The following is a 20374-nucleotide window of genomic DNA, read 5'->3' as shown; positions in this document are numbered from 1 at the left end:
TAAATCAGAGTATCACAGCCACAGTTTCATTAGCAAGTTCCCAGGGCACTCTAAACATCTCCTTGGATTAAAAATTGCTATGTTCACATTTTCCCTTCCCTGTTAGGCCAGGGTTTCCCTACCTGTGGCAAGACTGACATGGGGGGCTGACGAATTTTTGGAGTGGGGGAAGTCGGTGAGGGCGCTCTGCTACCCACTGCAGGATGTGAAGCAGCATCCTAGCCTCCATACAGTAGAGGCCAATAGCACTCCTTCGACCCTGACGACCAAAAATGTCTCCAAACACTGCAAATGTCTTCTAAGGGGCAAAACTGCTCTGGGCTGAGAATCACGGCTATGAACGGTAAGCATCCCAAGAGCAGGACTGAGATGTTTTTCGGTATCCCTCCCTCCCGCCCTGTCCCAGCACAGTGTCTTGTACACAACAGGCAGTTGCTGAATGAATAAGAGAGCCCAAAAGGAAGTGAATGAAATCACCCTTATAAGAAAAACTGAAAGCACCACTAGTAGCATAATCTTCTTTTACTAAAACCATTAATTAGAATCTATTGATTCTTCATTTTGTAGGCATTGTTGTTCAGATTATAACTACTCTGAGAGGAGAGAGAGACCCTCCCTGGGTGGTATGAGCCATTCAACACACAGCCTAACACCAGATAGATCTTTTAATACATGTTTTAGGATGAGTAAATGACAACTTCATTAATAAACATTAAAAATTGCAATCCTGGTGGCGCCTGGGTGGCTCAGTCATTAAGCGTCTGCCTTCGGCTCAGGTCATGGTCCCAGGGTCCTGGGATCGAGCCCCGCATCAGGCTCCCTGCTCTGCGGGGAGCCTGCTTCTCCCTCTCCCACTCCCACTCCCGCTGCTTGTGTTCCCTCTCTCGCTGTGTCTCTCCCTGTCAAATAAATAAATAAAATCTTCAAAAAATAAAAAAAAGATAAAAAAAAAATTGCAATCCTTACTGACAATGGGCAGAAAAAAAAGCTGTGTCTCCATCTTTGAAAGCATTAGTCTGTAGTAAAGCACAATTATTATGTCACCAATAAAATCCTGTTACAGGGGTGCCTGGCTGGCTTAGTCCATAGAGCATGCAACTCTTGATCTCTGGGTGGTGAGTTCAAGCCCCATGCCGGGTGTAGAGCTTACTTAAAAAATAAATAGATAGATAAATAAAATAAAATCTTGTTATAGTCTCATCAAAGATGACAGGTACACATTATTAATAGACATGATGCTGGCATATTAGTAGTCATACCTATAGAAGCAGCTAGACAGATAAGGCTGTATTTATAAAGTGATGCAAAGTGGGGAAAAACGTATTTTAGTACATCAGCTAGGCTAATGGCGCCAATGTTAAAGGTTCCAAATGTTATCAACTAATTAATCCTGAATTCATTCCATGAAGGAAAACAAATGCTTCCACATGCTGAAACGCACACATTTCTTCTCTTTGTTGAATTTTGTTACTTTTTTTCTCCGAAAAATAGTAAATTCCAAAATAGTCAAGGACTGTGTGAGAGTAATGATTACCTGCAAGCAATATCTGGTGCTACTTTTCCTGTCACTAAGACAAATAATATTTTACCTCAGAATTGGACACACCAGTTGTGGTCACTTCTTTTGTTTTATTTACTTGCTGAACAAGGAGGTCACAGTAGAGTCTTAGTTCCGACATTTTGGTTTTCAAGTTTTCAGTGTTTTCAGCAAACTCTAAATAACAAAATGATGATAATGTAATTACCAGGATGAATAAGGAATTTACTAGTTAGCATACCATAGAGTGGCATATATAACCTATACCTAAAGTCAGATGTTTATGGTATGGGTTATAGATAAGATATATATGAAGATAATGGGGGCAAGAAAAACAGAAACAGGAGATTTCTAGTCTTTTGTAATCTATATTATTTCTTGGGCCAACATACTGAATGATCACCAGTATAGGAAGAAGGATACAGCATACTTTTCAAACCCAGAGTCAAGGGTTCAGAGTTTTGGTTTCATCTGCTGCACAGTTTTCCCTATCTGTAAAATGGGGTCATAGCTATCTACCTGCCAACAGTACCCCAAACTGGGAAACTGTTCCGTAACGTGCAATTATCACTAATAAGATGGCTCGTTAATTCACAGAACTGGTCCAGCATGCCACCCATCAAGGCTAACGGCACCCTCAGTGCACATGCTGCTCCCTCATTAGCAGTGCTCCAGCTACTCTGGCGCTGAGGGCTCAGCTAGTCATTATCACTTCTGGATTTGTTCCCATGAAAGAGCTGCACGTTACAACCTGACCTGAGTCAAAGCTGACAGTGTCTGGAATATGCTCCCGATTTAGCATTAAAAAAAAAAACCAAGGCAGAGGCCATTTTCCGGTGTCTATTTGAAGAGTCAAGCACATCTACCACACCTGTCATGAGAAAGAGGCCCCCGTCTCCCGCCAATCTCTTCAGGTGTACATCCTGGGGACGGGGGCTGGGAAGGTGGCGCTAGGGCTCAGGCAGGAAGCCCTGGCACTCTCCCCTGGCCCACACAGAAAGTTGTGCCAGGGTTCTCAGGAGACCTAATGAGGTTGAGTTAATGAGCAGTAAGCAGTAGCAACCTGACAATTAAGTATCCATCCCTCCCCAGGGAAAGGGAGGGGAAAGTGGGGTGTTACTACAGAAAGTACCCTGCTCCAAGGCTTCTTTACCGAAGATCAACTTTGTGCCAGACTGGGTACTAAACAGTTTCATATCATTACTAATCCTCATAGCAACCCTTTTAATGCAGGTTATTACCTCTTTTTAAAATATGAGGAAGCTGAGGATTAGAGAGATTAAGTGACCTATGCCAAGGTCAAAAAGCCAGTAACCTACAAAGCCATGATTTGAATCCAGTTGTATCTGGCTCCAAAGCCTGTGCTCTTTCTATTATGATATGCTAAGAGAGAAGAGTTAGATATAGGCTGTGGTTTAAATTCCAGAGGTATATGGCATTTGCACGATACAAAAAGCTGGCTGGGTGGTCAGAGGCAAGATAACAAATATGAGAACCCAGAGATGCCAGTGGGTGATTCCCAAGGCTCCCAGACCAGAGGACAATCAATACTTAACCTTTTTCCTTCTGGGTCCTACTGTCGGTCAGGCAAGCCTTGGCTGACCCCAGGGCTACCAGCCACCGCTGTCTCTCAGCCACACTTCTGGCCTTCAGGTAGAAATACTGCTCCCCAGGGATTATCAGGTCCATGCGTGTATTATCTACAGAATGAACTGGGAGCAAGGCAGAGGGAGGTCAGAAAGCTAGAAGAGCCCTATCTGGGTAGCCTCCACCCCACCCAAATATTTAAGCTCAACTGGTGCAAGTCACTAAAGGCTTCTTCCAAGGGAGGATGCTAGCTAGCCCTTATCACCTCCCCTAGTTTATTTATCTCTTCCTCGATGCTTCTGCTGATGAAGAGGAAAAACCTTGGCTGGCTCCAACATATCACCAAGACTAAAAAGAAGCACTCAATTCTCCTTATCGGAAGAGAGACAGAATCTCTTTTGGCTTGTGTGTATAAAGTAATACTGCTCTGAGGCCAAAATCTTGCATGCCAACAGTAAGAGTGTGCCTCTCTACCTTCTTGGGTTTATTGGAAAGCAATCAAGAACACAATTATTTCTCCTTTTCTACTGTCCTTCACAAGTTAGAGCAAAAGTGTGAGACCTTTGGGAGAAGAAATAAGAAAACCACACTCTGACCTTCACCTCCCATCAGGCTGCAAAATACCCTTCTAATCTGTTTCTCTTCTAATCTGTTTCAAAGCCACATCTTCTCAGCATGTCTCAAGATGTCCCCAAACCAAGAAGTAAAGGCTATTTGCAGGTCTTTATGTGTTTGCTTGTTTTACGTATGTGGTGGTGGTGAGAAGGTGTGTGTGTGTCCTGATCTAAACATAGAAGTGTTAGACGCTGCAGTAAAAAACTTAACTAAGCTTTGCACATAGTCGCTGGCTTTAGGTGAGCAAGTGACTAAAAAATGAGCACTAGATGTATGGTGAAGCACACTGCTCTCATTTATTTTGACTACTTCTTCAACAACCTCCTTGTAAAAACTGGCTGGTTTTAGGTCTTATTTGCAAGGCTTTCTTTGGGACATAACACTGTGTATCTTTGTACCATAAGAACGTCAGAGAAAGACACGCAGAGGCCAGTGCTTTTTTATTTTATGGGAGAGACAGAAAGAAAAAGAAAACCTGCAAATCTCTTGGTTTCTCACCTTGAATTTCACAGACTGCCATTTGGATGCTCCCTTTGCAACCTTTCCAGGCATCTTCAGGAGAATCATAATAGGATAATATCCCCCCACAGAGAAGGAACCATCTAGGCTGCCAACCTGTAAACAGAAGCAAGAGCATGGTCTCAATTACTGCCTGCATGGGAGGTGCCTCCCAGGACACAGGAATGGGACCTGACAAAGGAGGCTGGGTCCCAGCTCCAAGGAGCTTAAATTCCAGGGGAAATTCTAAGGGAAAGAAGTAGGTTAGTAAATACCTGTATGCATGATCCCATTTTTTAAATTAAAAACAAACACCCACATAGTGGGTGGCATAGATTTTTAGTCACATAGGTATAGAAAAAAGTCTGCAAGGATCAGGAACATAGGGATGATTCTCTAGTTAACAGGATTACTGATGATTTTTATTTCCTTTTCCTTTAATATGGTACTAGTAATCTCTGGTTTTTATTTTTTTTAAGATAAAAGATTATTATCTCCTGGACACTGTTATCACACACTTGATCTCCTCTCCTCTGGTTAAGAAAGATTATCCCAAACTTAGAAATGAGGCAGAACATTATACTGCTCTGAAAGAGGACTTCAACCACCTCCATTTTGACCTCAGTCTATACTTTCTTAACTGATTAAGTTCTTCTTTCCCGCTTATCTCTGAACTCAGGCAAAAGACCCCACAAGCAAAGCATTCCCTGATAGGAACTGAAACTACTCCCTCAAGCATTAACCACTGCCATGACTTCAGCAAGACCCTGCACAACTGACCCTAAGACAGTGATCGATCGACCTGACCTTTACTGCCCACATTTTCCTTATCTAAACCCAGGAGTATTTTCAGCACTTTGGAGGCCATCTTTGAGACGTTAGTCCGCTGACTTTTTGGTGTTGGTCTTCACTGAAATACATTTTTTTTTTTAAGATTTTATTTATTTATTTGAGAGACAGAGAATGAGAGAGAGAGAGCACATGAGAGGGGGAAGGGTCAGAGGGCAAAGCAGACTCCCCGCCAAGCAGGGAGCCCGACATGGGACTCAATCCAGGGACTCCAGGATCATGACCCGAGCCGAAGGCAGTCGCCCAACCAACTGAGCCACGCAGGCGCCCTGAAATACATTATTTTCTTGTTTCACCACCACCAGTCAGCCAAATTCCCCACTTGGAGAAACTCTGTCTTTAGATTCTGTCAGCAGCGAGTGGCTGAACCTGGTCTGTGTGGATCCCCCACTGAGCCAGGTGCTCTTGTGCCCCTGTGGCCTGGCTACAGCCCTTTCGACGTCATACAGAGTTACAGAGTGCTAATAAGCCTGTGTAGGGGCATATGAGCCATAGGAGAAAAGAACTTTGACTCACTACTTAGTATTGACCCATTGAAATGAAATAATCTTAAAACATTCAAGGGCTTAACTACTTTTACTTTGGAGAATTTCAGGGGACACACCATATTCAGTTGAAATATATATCTTATCTAGTGCTCTTACCCAATCTATATTTTAGACAAACCAAACTTACTTTCTGCTTCTGGGCTGTTGCCTGAGCTGGATCTTCTTTCTAAAATGTCATCTCTGACTATTTCTGCATAGCCTTGTCAGAGTCCTCAGTCGGATATATATTTTTCTTTCTCTGAAATGCTACAGCCCTTTAGGGATACATTTTTCTAATGAGACTCTTCTGTGGCTGAGGCAGACAGAGAGAGGGCCAGTAGGAGCTTCGAGCACAGCCCTGTGCGCTGCTTAGGTACAGATGTCTGGTGCCTGATTCACACAAATCAAGAGGCTTGAGACCCAAGAAGAGCTGTGCTTCAGTCCGGGTCAGAAAGCAGGGAAAGACCAATGTCCCAGCTCAGGCAGGCAGGAGGAGTTCCCTCTTTCTTAGCCTTTTTATTCTGTTTAGGTCTTTGACTGATTGGATGAGACCCACTCACATTAGGGAAGACAATCTACTTTACCAGTTCAGATGTCAATCCCATCCAGAAATACCCTCTCACAGACACCCAGAAAGATGTCTGGCCAAATGTCCAGGCACCCCATGGCCCAGGCAAACTGACACATAAAATTAATCATCACACACCATCAATTTTAAGACATACCATTATTTTATGTAACACAAGGAAAAAAAAAAAAACACCTGCCCATTAAGCAATATGACATGGTGCTGATTCTAAGATGCTTCCCGATTTCAGTTGTTGAAATGTGAAAAAATATGTACAAAATGAAAAAAATGTGCCCCTAGACTAGGTTTATCTTACAGTAATCTGAAAAAAGTTAAACAGCTCCCTGCCCCCCCTCCCCGCCCCACGAAGCACAGCTGCAGTTAGGTTTTGAAAGTAGCTGGTAAACTGTAATAACAACTGAAACACCACCTTCCCTATAATGGGTTCTACATTTACCTAAAAGTTATATATATCGTTATTTTATCCTATAGTTTTTAACTATAAAAACCATGACCAAGAATAACTTTTCTTTAAAGCATAAAGTTACTGGATTTTCAGAAGGCACATTAAGAAACCACAGAGGTCTCATTCCCATTATATGACATTTACAGGCAGAGCAATGCAGAGTCTAGAGTGGGACTGGGACACACTCCTCTTTCATGATGTCCTGTCCTAGGAAGCTCAGATACAGCTCAGAAATAACTGTATGAGAAAAGAGGCAAGAATGAAGAGGCCATTAATCCATTTCCTGTTTTAAATTAATCTGCAGTTACCTTGACTGATGTGGTAGTTAATTTTATGTATCAATTTTATATATCATGATGGGCTGAGGGATGCCCAGACAGCTGATAAAATGCTATTTTTAGGTATGTCTATGAGGGTATCTCTGGCAGAGATTAGTATTTGACTCAGTAGACTGTGTGAAGATTGCCCTCACCATTGCTGGTGGGCATCATCCAATCCACGGAGGGCCTAAGTAGAACAAAAGGCAGAGGAATGGAGAATTTGTTCTCTCTTTGAGCTGAGACATCCATCTTCTCCTGCCTTAGGACACTGATGCACCTGGTTCTCCAGATTGTCGACCCAGGTCAGGATTTATACCATCCACCTCTCCCAATTCTCAGGCCCTTGAACTCACACCGAATTGCATCACCAGCTTTCCTGGTTCTCTAGCTTGCCAATAGCAGATCATGGGACTTTTCAGTCTCCATAACTGCAAGACACAATTCTTACAATAAAACCCTTCATGTATTTATATTTATACATACACACATATATATGTATATACATAATACGTATACAATTCTGTATACTATTGGATCTGCTTTTCTAGAGAACCCTTACTAACACACTTGGAAATGATAAAATAATTCAAGGTAACAAAAGAGCAGATGAAAACTGTGGGTGTAACCAGTCCCTGCTCTCTTAGATTACCATTAGATTAATCTTCCTGTCCAACCCCCACTCCTTTTTTTGGCCATTCTCTATTGGAGATGGAATGTGGTGTCAGCCAAACTCCCCACTTGGAAGGATTAGACAAGAAACTTCGATGAGCAGAGAAAAGTTTTAGCTTATATAAGCTATCCCTGCCAGAGATGGGGTAGGGGAATAAAAGTATTTAAATGCTAATTTCACACACTGCATTATCCTGGATTATTTCACTACAGAAGGTAGAGCGGACATTTATTTTTGGCAACCTGGCATCCATCCTTCACATTTCTGTTACTAAAAATCTCCTTCTCCACACTCTATCCATGTAGTTGGGTGGGGCTGACCAGCTCCAGGGGGGACATGTGATTCAGGCTTAAATGGAGCTTCACATCCCCTGTCCTCAATGATACACAATAGGCAAGTGACCCAACCAAAGATAAACTTGGGACTATTGCTGGGTCTGGACAAAGGCAGAAAGAAATGGAGACTCTCTCTTTTCTTTGGTCTTGCAGATGTTTGCCTGGAGCTGCCAGCAGTCATTCTGCCATCACACGGGACCTAAACATGATTCACACATAAAGGGAATGCGTGTGGGAGGACTTGAGGGAGGCAGGGAAAGGATGCAAATCCAGATGACAGTTCTGAACACCATTCACAATAAGACCATGTTATAACCATAGATCAGATACCCACTGAACTTTTCAGGTAAGTGAGCTTAAAAAAAAAGTGAGCCAATAAATTATCTTTTTTTTTTTTTTACTTCAAGCCTGAGTTGGTTTTTTTCCTAAATAAAAGAACATTAAATATCACATGATCAACCTCACTAAATGTAGAAAAAGTGAAAGCACTTGACAGAATCTAACACCTTTCATAATAAAAACTCTCAACCAACTAGGAATAGAAGGGAACCTTTTCACCCTGATAAAGGCACCTAAAAAAAAACAAAAACAAAAACAAAACCCACAACTAACATCATACTTAATGACAAAAGCATGGATGCTTTTCCCCAAGACAACATATAGATGCTTCCTCTCGCCACTTCTATTCAACCTTTTATTGGAAGTTCTAGCCAGGGCAATTAGGGTACAAAATGAAATAAAAGGTATCCAGATTGGAAGGGAAGAAGCAAATCTACCTCTATTTGCAGACACACTCTTGTATATTTCAAAACAAAACGAAGCAAAACCTAAGGAGTCCAATAAAAAAGACTACTGGAATAAATAAGTTTAGCAAGGTTGCAAGATAGAAGACCACTATACAGATATCAATTATATTTCTATTACATTTGCAATGAACTGAAAATGAAATTAAGTAGACAGTTCCTTTTATAACAACAAAGAGAATAAGATACTTAGGAATAAACTCAACAAAAGAAGTATAAAACTTATACTATGAAAACTGTAAAACATTATTCAAAGAAATTAAAGATCTGAACATCATTATTCCAAAACTGTTACCAGCTTGTTCTTTTCTCACACAGTGCAGTATCTTTCTATACTTAATTGACAGCAACTGTTTGCAAAATTCACTTTTTTCAGCTCAACTAATTGTTGAACAATGTGTATTTTTTCAATGAGGATAATTTTCTTGATAAAAATGTACATATATTTGGATCTAAAATAGCATAGCTCATGTTAATTCATACATATTTTCTTCCTTTTTTATTTCACAACTACCATTTTTAAATCAGAATTTCTAGAGATGTTCTTATTCCTTTAAAGATCCAAACCAAAAAGTGATTATTTGTGAGTCATACCTATGTCTAAAAAATATTGTAGCTTCTTTTACTCAGCACCCTTGTGACAAGTAACTCATCCAAACATTTCACTAAAGAAAAAAAAAAAGGGTACTCCATTAAAAAGACACTTTCTTTCTTTTCCCCCAAGATTTTATTTTTAAGTAATCTCTACCCCCATCATGGGGCTCAAACTCACGACCCCAAGATCAAGAGTCACACACTCTACTGACTGAGCCAGCCAGGCACCCCGACACTTAAATTCTTAAAAATATTTTAAAATTTACATGTAGTCAAATTTCTTCTTTGGTTAACAATTCTGAGTTTTGATAAATGCATAATCTTCTAACAACCACCATAATAAAGATACAGAAAAATTCCATTATCCTCCCCTCAAAATTCCCTTGTGCTGCTCCTTTGAGATCAAGCCCTCTTTCCCACACTTTATCCCTGGCCAACCACTGTTGTGTTTTCATTTTAAGTTGAAAATATTTCCCAATTTTCTTGGAGACTTCTTCATTGACCCACGGGTTACTCAGAAGTATACTGTTTAATTTCCTAATATTTGGGGATTTCCCACATCTTTCTGTCATTGATTTCTAGTTTATTTCTGTTAAAGACAAGGGTATTCTTTTCAATTGGGCACGGTTTCTACTACAGCCCAGAACATGGTTAATCTTAGTGAATGTCCCATGTGCATTTGAACAAAAAAAAATGCAGTAGGGATGCCTGGGTGGCTCAGTCGGTTGAGCATCTGCCTTCCGCTGGGGTCATGGTCCCGGGGCCCTGGGATCCAGCCCCATGTCCGGCTCCCTGCTCAGGGGTAGTCTGCTTCTCCCTCTGCCCCTCCCCCTGCTCATGCCCACTTTCTCTCTCAAATAAATCTTTTAAAAAAAGAAAAAGAAAAAAATGCAGTATTCAGCTGTTGTTTGAGGGATTACTTTATAAATGTCAGTTAGGTCAAGTTGGTTGATAGTGTTCGGATCTTCTGTATCTTTGGATGATTTACTGTCCATTTGTTCTATGGATTACTGAGAGAAGAATGTTGAAGTTTCCAAAGATAATTGTGGATTTACTTCTCCTTTCAGTTCTACCAATTTTTTTTCTCTGTTTTTAAGACTGGGTAATTTCTATTGACTTATCCTCAAGCTCACTGTTTCTTTTCTGTGTCATCTATATTCTACTGAGCCCATGTACTAAGTGATTAAAAAAAAAAATTATATTATACTTTTTAGTTCTAAAATGTCCATTTAGTCCTTTTCAGTATTTTATATTTCTCTGCTAAGAATCTATACCTTTCCATTTGTTTCAAGAGTGTTCATCTTTACCATGGTGGTTGTTTTGTCTTCCCTCCCCAGTCTGCTTGGTATTATTTACTTTTCAGAGTTCTCAGGTAGTTGCTTGAGTACTTCGTTCAGTTTTTAGTGTAATCAGTGGGAAAGAGGCTACAGTGAACTTACTCCATCTTAGCCCAATAACAACACTCTTAAATAGAACTAGTAGGATACCCACTAAGTGAAATGTCAACCTCATGCTAAGGTACATCACTCTGCTTATAAACCCATCATAGTTTCTTCAGAGCTCCTGCCAATTAGGGGTTATGGGAAACCAGAAGTTTACAATCTTATTGTTTAACAGGAAAAAAAAAAAAAAAAAAAAACCAAGATAAAAAAATTAACATGTTGCAAATTTTTAGAAGTCCATAATGAAATACTGCTGAGTAGAAAAGCAGAACAACACGAGAAGGGGCTACTTATCTCTTATAGAAAATTAAGCTAAGGGGCACCTGGGTGGCTCAGTCAGTTAAGCATCTATCTTCCGCTCAGGTCATGATCTCAGGGTCCTGGGATCGAGCCCCATGTCAGGCTCCCCACTCAGCGGGGAGGCTACTTCCTCTCCCTCTGCCCCTGCTCTGCTCTCTCACTCACTCTCTCAAATAAATAAAATCTTTTTAAAAAAAAAAAGAAAATTAAGCTAAACGTAAAGAAAAAAAAGAAGGAAAGGTGCTTTTTCATCAATCATAAGAGGTAAAAACTAGTGAGCATAATCAAACAGGAACAGAAGAAGCAAAAAAGCTGAATGAGCCTCTAACTTCTTTCAACTTTAATTTCCTTTTTCTACAGAATTACAGCATGAGTCTAAGAGTCTCTTTCAGCTTTCAAATTCTGTAAACCTCTATCTTAATTCAAAGTAACAGGAAAGTCAATTCTTTTGCATAATCTATTTCAAGAGAAAGTAATGTCAAGAAAATAAAGGGAGACTAAATTTCTTCATAGGAATAATAATCTTTCTGAAGTGGTGAGTCAAGACTTAATTTAGTCACCATAAATTATGGTTGCTGTATTCATAATCCATATATATTATATGATGGTTCAATACAGTATATTATGGATGTTTTATAGATATGTTAAAGGTGAGAAAACCTACCATTTTTACACTGAAGGAAAGCACAGTTACTGAACCCTGACCTCTACAGTCTTGGTGTTTTCCATGTCCAGCTGTGGGGGTACGCAGCCATATTCCACCTCATCAGAGTCCTCCCCCATAACTCAGCTTCCCTCTGGGAGCTGCAGACAGGACAGGGGATAACAAGGCTGTGGGCTCCTCTGCCAGGTCAGTCATAAGAGTTTTGTTGCAGCTGGGAAGGAGGGAAGAAGAGATATCCCTAATAGTAAGAGATAATAACCAAGCATTAACTAAATTATAGGTTCCTCAATTTACCATTAATTAATTCACAAAGCATTTTTTGAGCACTTATAATTTGCCAGGCTTAGAGATTTAGAGAAGAAGATCCCAGCCTTCAAAGAGTAATAGTCTACTGGGGAGTCAGGCATGCAGATGGTGAGACTATAATTATAATATATCATATCAAATTCTCTTGTTGAGCCTGCTGTAAGTCACCTCTGCTGTGTGCTTTGGGCTATCAAACTGGATATTTGTTATATTTACTTGTTCTGGTTAATGCTTCTCATATATGTCCCACCAGCACCTTACTCAAGAAAACAGTCAGGTAACTGGTTCAAGTTCAGACTTACAACATCTAGATGTGTCATCTTGAGCATGTTACTTAATTTCTCTGGGCATTATTTTCCAATTTATAAATGAGAGAGATGGACTAAACTGAATATCTAAGGTTTAACATGTCATCTTCCTTCTGACTATAATGTCACTTTTTACAAATCCAGCATCCCTTACTATCCTAGCTCCAAACCTGAGGGCCCCATCCCTCCAGGTCAGTCCCTACGTCTTTCCCAATTGCCCTCATTTTCACTCCTGGCTTCAACACTATACCATGCCCACAGAGGTATATGGTGTAAAATCATGGGAAGGACATGAAGTCAGGCAGGCCTGGCTCAAGACTTATTTGCTGTGCAATTCTTTCTTTTTTTTTTCTTTAAGATTTCTTTATTTAAGAGAGAGAGAGAGAAACCCAAGCGGACTTCTCGCTGAGCGCAGAGCCTGACGCAGAACACAGTCTCATGACCCTGCGATGAGCCTGAGCCGAAACCAAGAGCTGGACTCTCAACCAACTATGCCACCCAGGCGCCCATGCTGTGTGATTCTAAGTTAATTATTTATCTTAAAAGCCTTGGTTTATTCATCTGTGAAATGGAGGATACTGCCTCCCTTTTCCCCTTCCATTATCATCTTGTCATGTATTTCAGCTTTCCCTCCTCCCTTATCATGTTTTAGCCAGCTCTATCTTCCTTATGTGCTGTTTTTACCTGTTCTTCCCTCCTATTCAGAAACCCTAAGTGACTCCCTACTAATTAAAAACTCTCAGGCTTGACCTGGCTTAACCCAACAACACCTCCTGCTCTCATGACAGAACTCTCCTTTTTAGTACTGCTGGTTTCCTCACTGAGGTTCACTTCTGTTCCCTTACCTTCCCCTTCTGTCCAGGTCAATTTCACCCACCCGTTGGTCCCACCTCTTGAAGAAAGTTTTCCCTGACCACTCCTGAAAAAGGATTCCTACATTTTCCTTTCCTTTCCTATCCTTTCCCTTCCCTTTCTTTCCCATCCCTCCCTCCCTTCCTTCCTCCCTCTCTTAGTTTCACCTTTCCTTCCTTCCTTCCCTCTTTTTAGGATTCCTACATTTTTCTTAACAAAGGTATGCCTGTCTCCTTGGACCAGTTTTACACCTTACTCATATTCTTTCTTCTCTATATCATTTCTCGCTGCTTACAAGGGCCTCAGAAGACTAAGGGCTGGTCTCCACCCAAGTTGCATATATTGGCCAGTAGAGGCAGAAAAACAAAAGGACATGTGTGATGTCAACCTGGACAACCAAAGACTTCAACATTCCAGCCTGTCAGGGTTGCCCCAAATTTGCCTTTAAAATTCCAAGAAAGACACTGGAGGGTGATAGGTAATAGCTTAACTACACCTAGGGACCAGCTATATGCACAATGTGGTTCTTTTAAGCCTTGTCAAGCCACAGCCTTGAAACAACCATGTAAAAGCTTAAGGGTCAACATCATGAATTTAGAAGGGCATTTTTCGTAGTTAAGAAGGATATCCCCTAGACTATGATCTCCTTGAGAACAGGATCATGTTTTATTCAAAACAGTATCCCTAATAACCACACAGGGTCTAGTAAGAAGCTGATACTTAGTGTTTCATTCATTCTCAGTGAATGAATAATTGACTGGCTATTGGACTGTGTTAAAAAGTAGATTGTTGAGACCATTCCTCAGGTATTTATTTATTTTTTTTTTTATTTTTTTAAGATTTTATTTATTTGCGAGAGAGAGAATGAGAGACAGAGAGCATGAGAGGGAGGAAAGTCAGAGGGAGAAGCAGACTCCCTGCTGAGCAGGGAGCCTGATGTGGGACTCGATCCCGGGACTCCAGAATCATGACCTGAGCCGAAGGCAGTCGCTTAACCAACTGAGCCACCCAGGCGCCCATTCCTCAGGTATTTAAAAATCAAGACAGAGCCATCCTTGTCTTGGATTATACAGGAATAATTCTATCCAAAGGACGTGGAATAGATTCTCAAGCAAATGATATTTTGCCTTCTTTGATGTAATAGGAATACTGAGAAAGGTCAGCCCTCTCTGGCTAACTTAAGTTATCCATTTTTCCATCTCTCCTGGTACTGTCATACCTACTCCACGAACTTGAAAATAGATCTAGGGAGAGAAATGCCCAAGCATCATGGTATTTTTTTTGGACTCACCCTCCCTGTTGTCTCATTCATCTGTCTTGCGTCCAACAGAGCTCCATTGCCTGTTTTCTTATCTGTCTAAAATCTTTTCCTAATGGAATTTAACTGGCTTTTGCTCAATTCTAAACAAGATGAAAGTAATGGTAACAGGATTTGGCAAAGATTAAACACTGAGAGTATAGTCTGAGAAAAAAGGTCCCCAACCCTCTTCAATCTACAGACCACTTCAATGACATAAGATTCCACGGTCACCCCTAACATTGCCAACCACATCACACATCAGAATCAATGGAAAGACTGTGCGGCTTTTGATGGAGTGCCAATGAGGCAATGGTCTAACATCTCTTATGTTCCTTACCAGATTATTAATTTTTGCTAGAAGCAAAAGTACAGTATTACACAAAATTACATGATCTGTAATCAGCATTCATTCAAAAGAATGACTGTCATAGGACTACACAGTCAATTCCAAGATTCTGATGGTTCATTTGAATATTTTCCTTTATAAATTATACCACTCCAACTTCCAAAAGGAGGACTGAAAGAATTCAGGATACATATACTCTCAGAAGCCATGAGGAGCCACAGTTTGCACAAAGACAAAATAAACAACTGAATTTTTCTGGCATCGTTAATGAAAACAGCTGTCCAATTAACCTAACAGTAAGTGAACTATGTACCAGGCAGGTTCATATATATTATCCATCTCACCTTCATAATAAACCTAGTATGGCTATTATTCTTGCTGTCATCTTAAAACCGAGGCTCAGGGAGAGTAAGTAACTTGCTCAAGGCGTCAGCACTAGTAAGTAGCAGAGGAGAACTTTGAACTCAGGGCTTTCTGACTTCAAACCTTCGCATTTAAAACATTCAAATATACTGGCCCATGGTCCCGTCACTGAAATCATGAATAAAGAGTTGAACACTGGATACCACAGAGAATGTGAAAAATAAAAGTGACCCTTAACTCTCACATCACACAAAAAAATTAACTCAAAATGGACCACAGACCTAAATGCAGGAGCTCAAACTATAAAAACTTAGAAAAAACCAGGAGTAAATCTTCATGACTTTGGGTTAAGTTAGGCAATAGTTTCTTAAGCTATGACAGTAAAAGCACAAGCAATAAAAGAAAAAAAATTGATAAAAATTAATTTTAATCAAAATTAAAAACTTTTGTGCAGCAAATGATACCATCGAGAAAGTGAAAGGTAATCTACAGAACAGGAAAAAATATTTGCAAATCATATATTTGATAAGGAAACTATATCCAGAATAAAGAACTCTTACAATTCCATAATGACAAAATAACTCAGTCAACAAGTGGGCAAAGGCTGTAAATAGACATTTCTCCAAAGAAGATATACAAATGGCTCATAAGTGCATGAAAAGATGATCAACACAGTCATCAGAGAAAGAGAAATCAAAACCACAATGAGATACTACTTCACACTCACAGGAATGGATATAATAAAAAACACAGATAATAAGGAGGTTGGTGAGAATGTGGAGAAATAGGAACATTCTTTCATTACTGTTAAGAATGTAAAATGGTGCAGCCAGTTTGGAAAACGGCTTGGTAGCTCCCCCAAATTATTCAACAGAGTTACCATATGACCCAGCAACTCGACTCCTAGGTTTACATTCAAGAGAAACAAAAACATGTACACACAAAAACTTGACACAAATATTCACAGAACCTTTACTCATAATAACCCAAACAAATAGAGCAACTCAAATTTCCAATTGATGAATGGATAAACAAAATATGGTATATCCGTACACTGGAGTATTATTTGTAATAAAAAGAAATGAAGTACTGATGCATATTATACATTCGTGAACCCAAAAAACATTATACTAGGTAAAAGAAGTCAGTCACAAAAGACCACATTATGTATGATTTCCTTTATATGAAATGTCTAGAACAGACAAGTTTACACAGACATAAGATTAGTGGTTGTCAAAGGCAAGAGGGGGTGGGGTGGGAATGATTGCAAACTGGGTTTCTTTTGGGGATAATGCAAATGTTTTAAAATTGTGGTGATGGTTACACTCTGTAAATACACTAAAAACTATTAACTAGTATACTTTAAGTGGTGAAATTTACGATAAGTGAATCATTATCTCAATAAAAATGTTAAAACAACAACAACAAAAAGGTTGGCCAGTGGTTATGAGACCATGAGAATCTTGCTCTGGATCACTCACATTCTAGATGTCCTCTTGGCACTGTTTATACAGCACAAACATATACAGGCAAGAGTCACCCTCCTCCACCTGGGTTGGGGGGGGTTAGTAAGCAAAATTATAGCACCTCCTCAGACAACCATCTGGTCAGTATTATGCAAGCTTTTGTTATTTCTGGAATGCATACTGCAATGTGCTTGTGCCCTAACCTGCTGGTTGGGCCCATGAAGCCTGCAGCTGGATAGAGCTCAGGGCAGCAGTCCTCCTGTTTGCTGAGTGAGCAGGAAAGGGACCTAAAACTGCAAAGCAGAAAGCTCATAGCACAGCTCAGAAAATTTCCTTGTGACAAAACATGCACAAAGCTGAGCAAACTCTTCCTCACTCCTGAACTCCTCCCTTCCTCCTACCCCCAAATAGAGTCTGCTATTCTAGGTCAACATACTTTAAATATAGGTGCATTATGAATCAGCTAGAATTATATAATGATCAAGCAGGAAGGACCTTTCAAAGTATTATGTAATGGAGCAATGACTCTGAAGCCACTTACTGTGTGACCTTGGGCCAGTTCCTTCACCTTTCTGTGTCTCAATATCTTCATCTGGAAAATGGGAATAATAAAGGCAACTGCTTCTTAAAATTGCCGTGAAGATTAAATGAGATAATCCATGTAAAATGTTTAGAATAGTGCCTGGAACATTATTGAGTTACTACTTTTATAATTACTAACTGGTAAATCTCATCATTTTTATGGAGGAAGATGCTAAGCTCAGAATGATAAAGTGACTCTGAAGCTGGCAGTGACAGAGCTGCTATCAACTGATTCCTCAACTAGCGTTCTACTGTAGAGCATTAATTTACAACCGAGCATGTATAATATTCCCTGACCAACTTTTAGGGCTTGAAAGATACAAATAACAAACACAATGCCTAGCTCTGGGTCTCACACAATATAGGTATTTGTGAAGTGTCTGATCCTTTCCCTTTCATTCCAGGTGTAATCTAATATTTGAAGAGAGGGCTTGACACTAAATCCCAGAATGTCCAATGTTCTGATGCTTAAAAAGTGGGATGGCTCAGGGCTGTTGGAAGAAAATACACATACGCTCTTGGTTTCTCTCTCGCTTTTTTTTCTTTTTTTCTTTTTCATTTTCCTTTTAAGGAGCACAGGGTACCTGAGTATAATACCTAGTGTATTAGGGAAAGGGACTGCTTGTATTTCTGTATTTTAGCACTACACTCATGTAAGCAATTAAGATGCTACTCTCGGGCTTTGATGATGCTTCCAACTTTCAGTAATTGATACCTACCAGTTTAATTCAAGAGGCAAGAGAAACTCACAAAATAAATACAGTATTTAGCAAAATACAATAAATGCAATCAAAGTAAGCTTTTAAACAATCTCATCATTTCTCTCTCTTTCACACACTCCAACCACTCCACGGTGTTTCTAACAGCGTAAGAGACCCTGCAGGGGCCTATCAAGCTTCCTACCCACCCCTGCAGCCTTGTTGGAGGCTTAGCCTCACTCTAAACTCTGCAGCCATGTGGGTCTTTCCTTTCCTCACTCACCTGTCTCTATCCCGCCTTGGGGCCTTCATAGTGACATTCCCTGTAGCTAAAAATTCTTCGTTGCAACCTCCAGTTGCAGCTTTGCCTTGGCCTCACTCACTTCTATTTATCCTTTAGGCTCTGCTTAAATCTTTTCTTCAGAGAAGCAGTCCCCAATGACCCAAACTAGCTTCTCCCCTTCACCTTCCCCCAAATCACACACACTTGGAACATGTTTCTAAGTACTTATTCAACGAATGTCTTTCTCCCCCACTAGACTATAAGCTCAAGGAAGGCTGGGACTGTGTCCGTCTTACTCAATGTTGCTTGCCCTGTGGCTAACATAGTGCCCAGGACGCAGTAGGTGGTAAGTGAAATTAACAATATCCTCCAAACAGTCAAAGGATCAGCTAATAAACTGATTTCCTAACTTCTCCACTCAAATTTGACAAAAGGCTTCCCATATCAAGCTGTGGGCATGACAAAATTATACAAACAGGTATGATTTAGAGAAAAATTCAGATGAACACAAACTGGGGCTGGGATTATATATATTTTAAAATTATGACATATAAAACCCTAAGAAAAAATATTACTTTTAAAAACAAGCTTCATGGGGCACGTGGGTGGCTCAGGTCATGATCCCAGGGTCCTGGGATAGAGCCCCATGTTGCCCCCTGTTGTGTTGGGCTCCCTGCTCAGTGGGGAGACTGCTTCTCTCTCTCCTGCTCCCCCTGCTTGTGCTCTATCAAATGAATGAATAAAATCTTTAAAAAACCAAACAAACAAAAAAAACAAGCTTCAGAAAAGAAGAAGTAACAATGTTTTCATCAAAGCTTGTCATTAACAGTCACACTATGCTCTTTTGGGAGACTAACTCACATAGGAGGGTGAAAGAAACAAGAATGCATCTGTTCCTCCTAGGCTATACTGCTCCTTTTTGAAGTAAATTTATCTCCTAACGAAAGACAATGTGCTGAAACATAACTGTAAGTATATCCAGGAAAAGTACCCAGCGGTGGGATGGGCTTCTATGAACAGTGTGCCCACAATGAGGAGGCACCTGGGTCAAGGGAACAAGCTGCATGATATAAGGACAGCTGCCTCTGGCAATGGCTCCAGCCACCTTTTTTTAGGGCTTCCACCCTGGCACACTCACAGAATTGACTTCTCTTACTTGGGGCAGAAAAAAAAAAAAGAGAGAGACTTTTCCAACAGGACAGATGGTACAGACATCACATGATAAAGATTCCAAAAGATCCTTTTAGAGAAATTTTACTTTATTGAAGGATACATAAAAACAGGGGGAAAAAAGGCATTTCACAACAGGAAGCAGGTACTGTACCCAGAGACTAACCTTTCTATATAAAGGAGAAGGAGAGTAAGAAAGGTGAAGCAAAAAAAAAAAAAAAAAAAAAAAAAAAAGGTGGGGGGGTGGGTAGAAGAAAAGAACAATGAGTGTTCAGGTTGAAAGAAAAAAGTTAAATAGCATGTGTGATGGAAAGGGGTGAAAGACCAGGAACTAAATTTTACTCTAGGGCATAAGATCCATACATCTCAGGGCTTAGAGATACCTCAAAGGAAAAATTACCTGATCAAGCATGTTCCCTTTAGCTTAGTAGAGTGTTAACCAGCATCAGACATTCACCAAAGCCCAGCCACAAGTTATCCACACCCAATTTAATCCTCAACAGCAAAGGCCAGATCTTCTAAAACACTTCTCACTCAGTCTCTACTAATGATTATAAGAAAAATAAATAGAACTCACTTCTACCCACAGTTTGCCTAAGGAAGAGATTCTGGGTACACCCAACAGGTGCACTTTTGGCTGTGCTACGTAATCTCATCAAAGTCATTATGCCAACTGGTCCTCCCAGATGCATCAGTCCTTAAACCACCCCAGAGCACACTACACCACACTACAACATTTAAAAAACTGTTCTATCAAAGAAAGGATGGGACAATATCTCTCTCCCACTATAAGAGATAATGGGAATATTTCTGGTTTCAAATACACTGCTATTAAAATTAAGTGTCCAGCTCATCTTCCATAATAAAGTTTAGTTCCCAAAAGGTGCCTAATACAAGTTTCTAGCAAGCAGGCGGCTTTTACTAA

The 20374-nt window shown here is 40.2% G+C and overlaps 1 protein-coding gene across 2 annotated transcripts in view; it reads right to left on the bottom strand.

Moving 5' to 3' along the window:
- The window catches only part of PLEKHA8 (pleckstrin homology domain containing A8), a 50627-nt gene that overhangs the window by 29047 nt on the left and 1206 nt on the right, over nucleotides 1-20374 (bottom strand). For both annotated transcript variants that reach the window (XR_004682054.1, XM_035020829.1), the window contains exons 2-4: nucleotides 4238-4354; nucleotides 3094-3249; nucleotides 1590-1714 (exon numbers count right to left, since the gene is read on the bottom strand). Coding sequence is in view for 1 of the 2 variants with exons in the window: in XM_035020829.1 (XP_034876720.1) it covers nucleotides 1590-1714; nucleotides 3094-3249; nucleotides 4238-4354 (398 nt within the window). In the remaining variant the exon portion in view is untranslated. The remainder of the gene's footprint in view (nucleotides 1-1589; nucleotides 1715-3093; nucleotides 3250-4237; nucleotides 4355-20374) is intronic.

The sequence above is a fragment of the Mirounga leonina genome, unplaced genomic scaffold, assembly GCF_011800145.1.
Source record: "Mirounga leonina isolate KUSES-001 unplaced genomic scaffold, KU_Mleo_1.0 Mir_174, whole genome shotgun sequence".
NCBI lineage: Eukaryota > Metazoa > Chordata > Mammalia > Carnivora > Phocidae > Mirounga > Mirounga leonina.
This window is presented reverse-complemented; position numbering and strand designations above follow the sequence as displayed.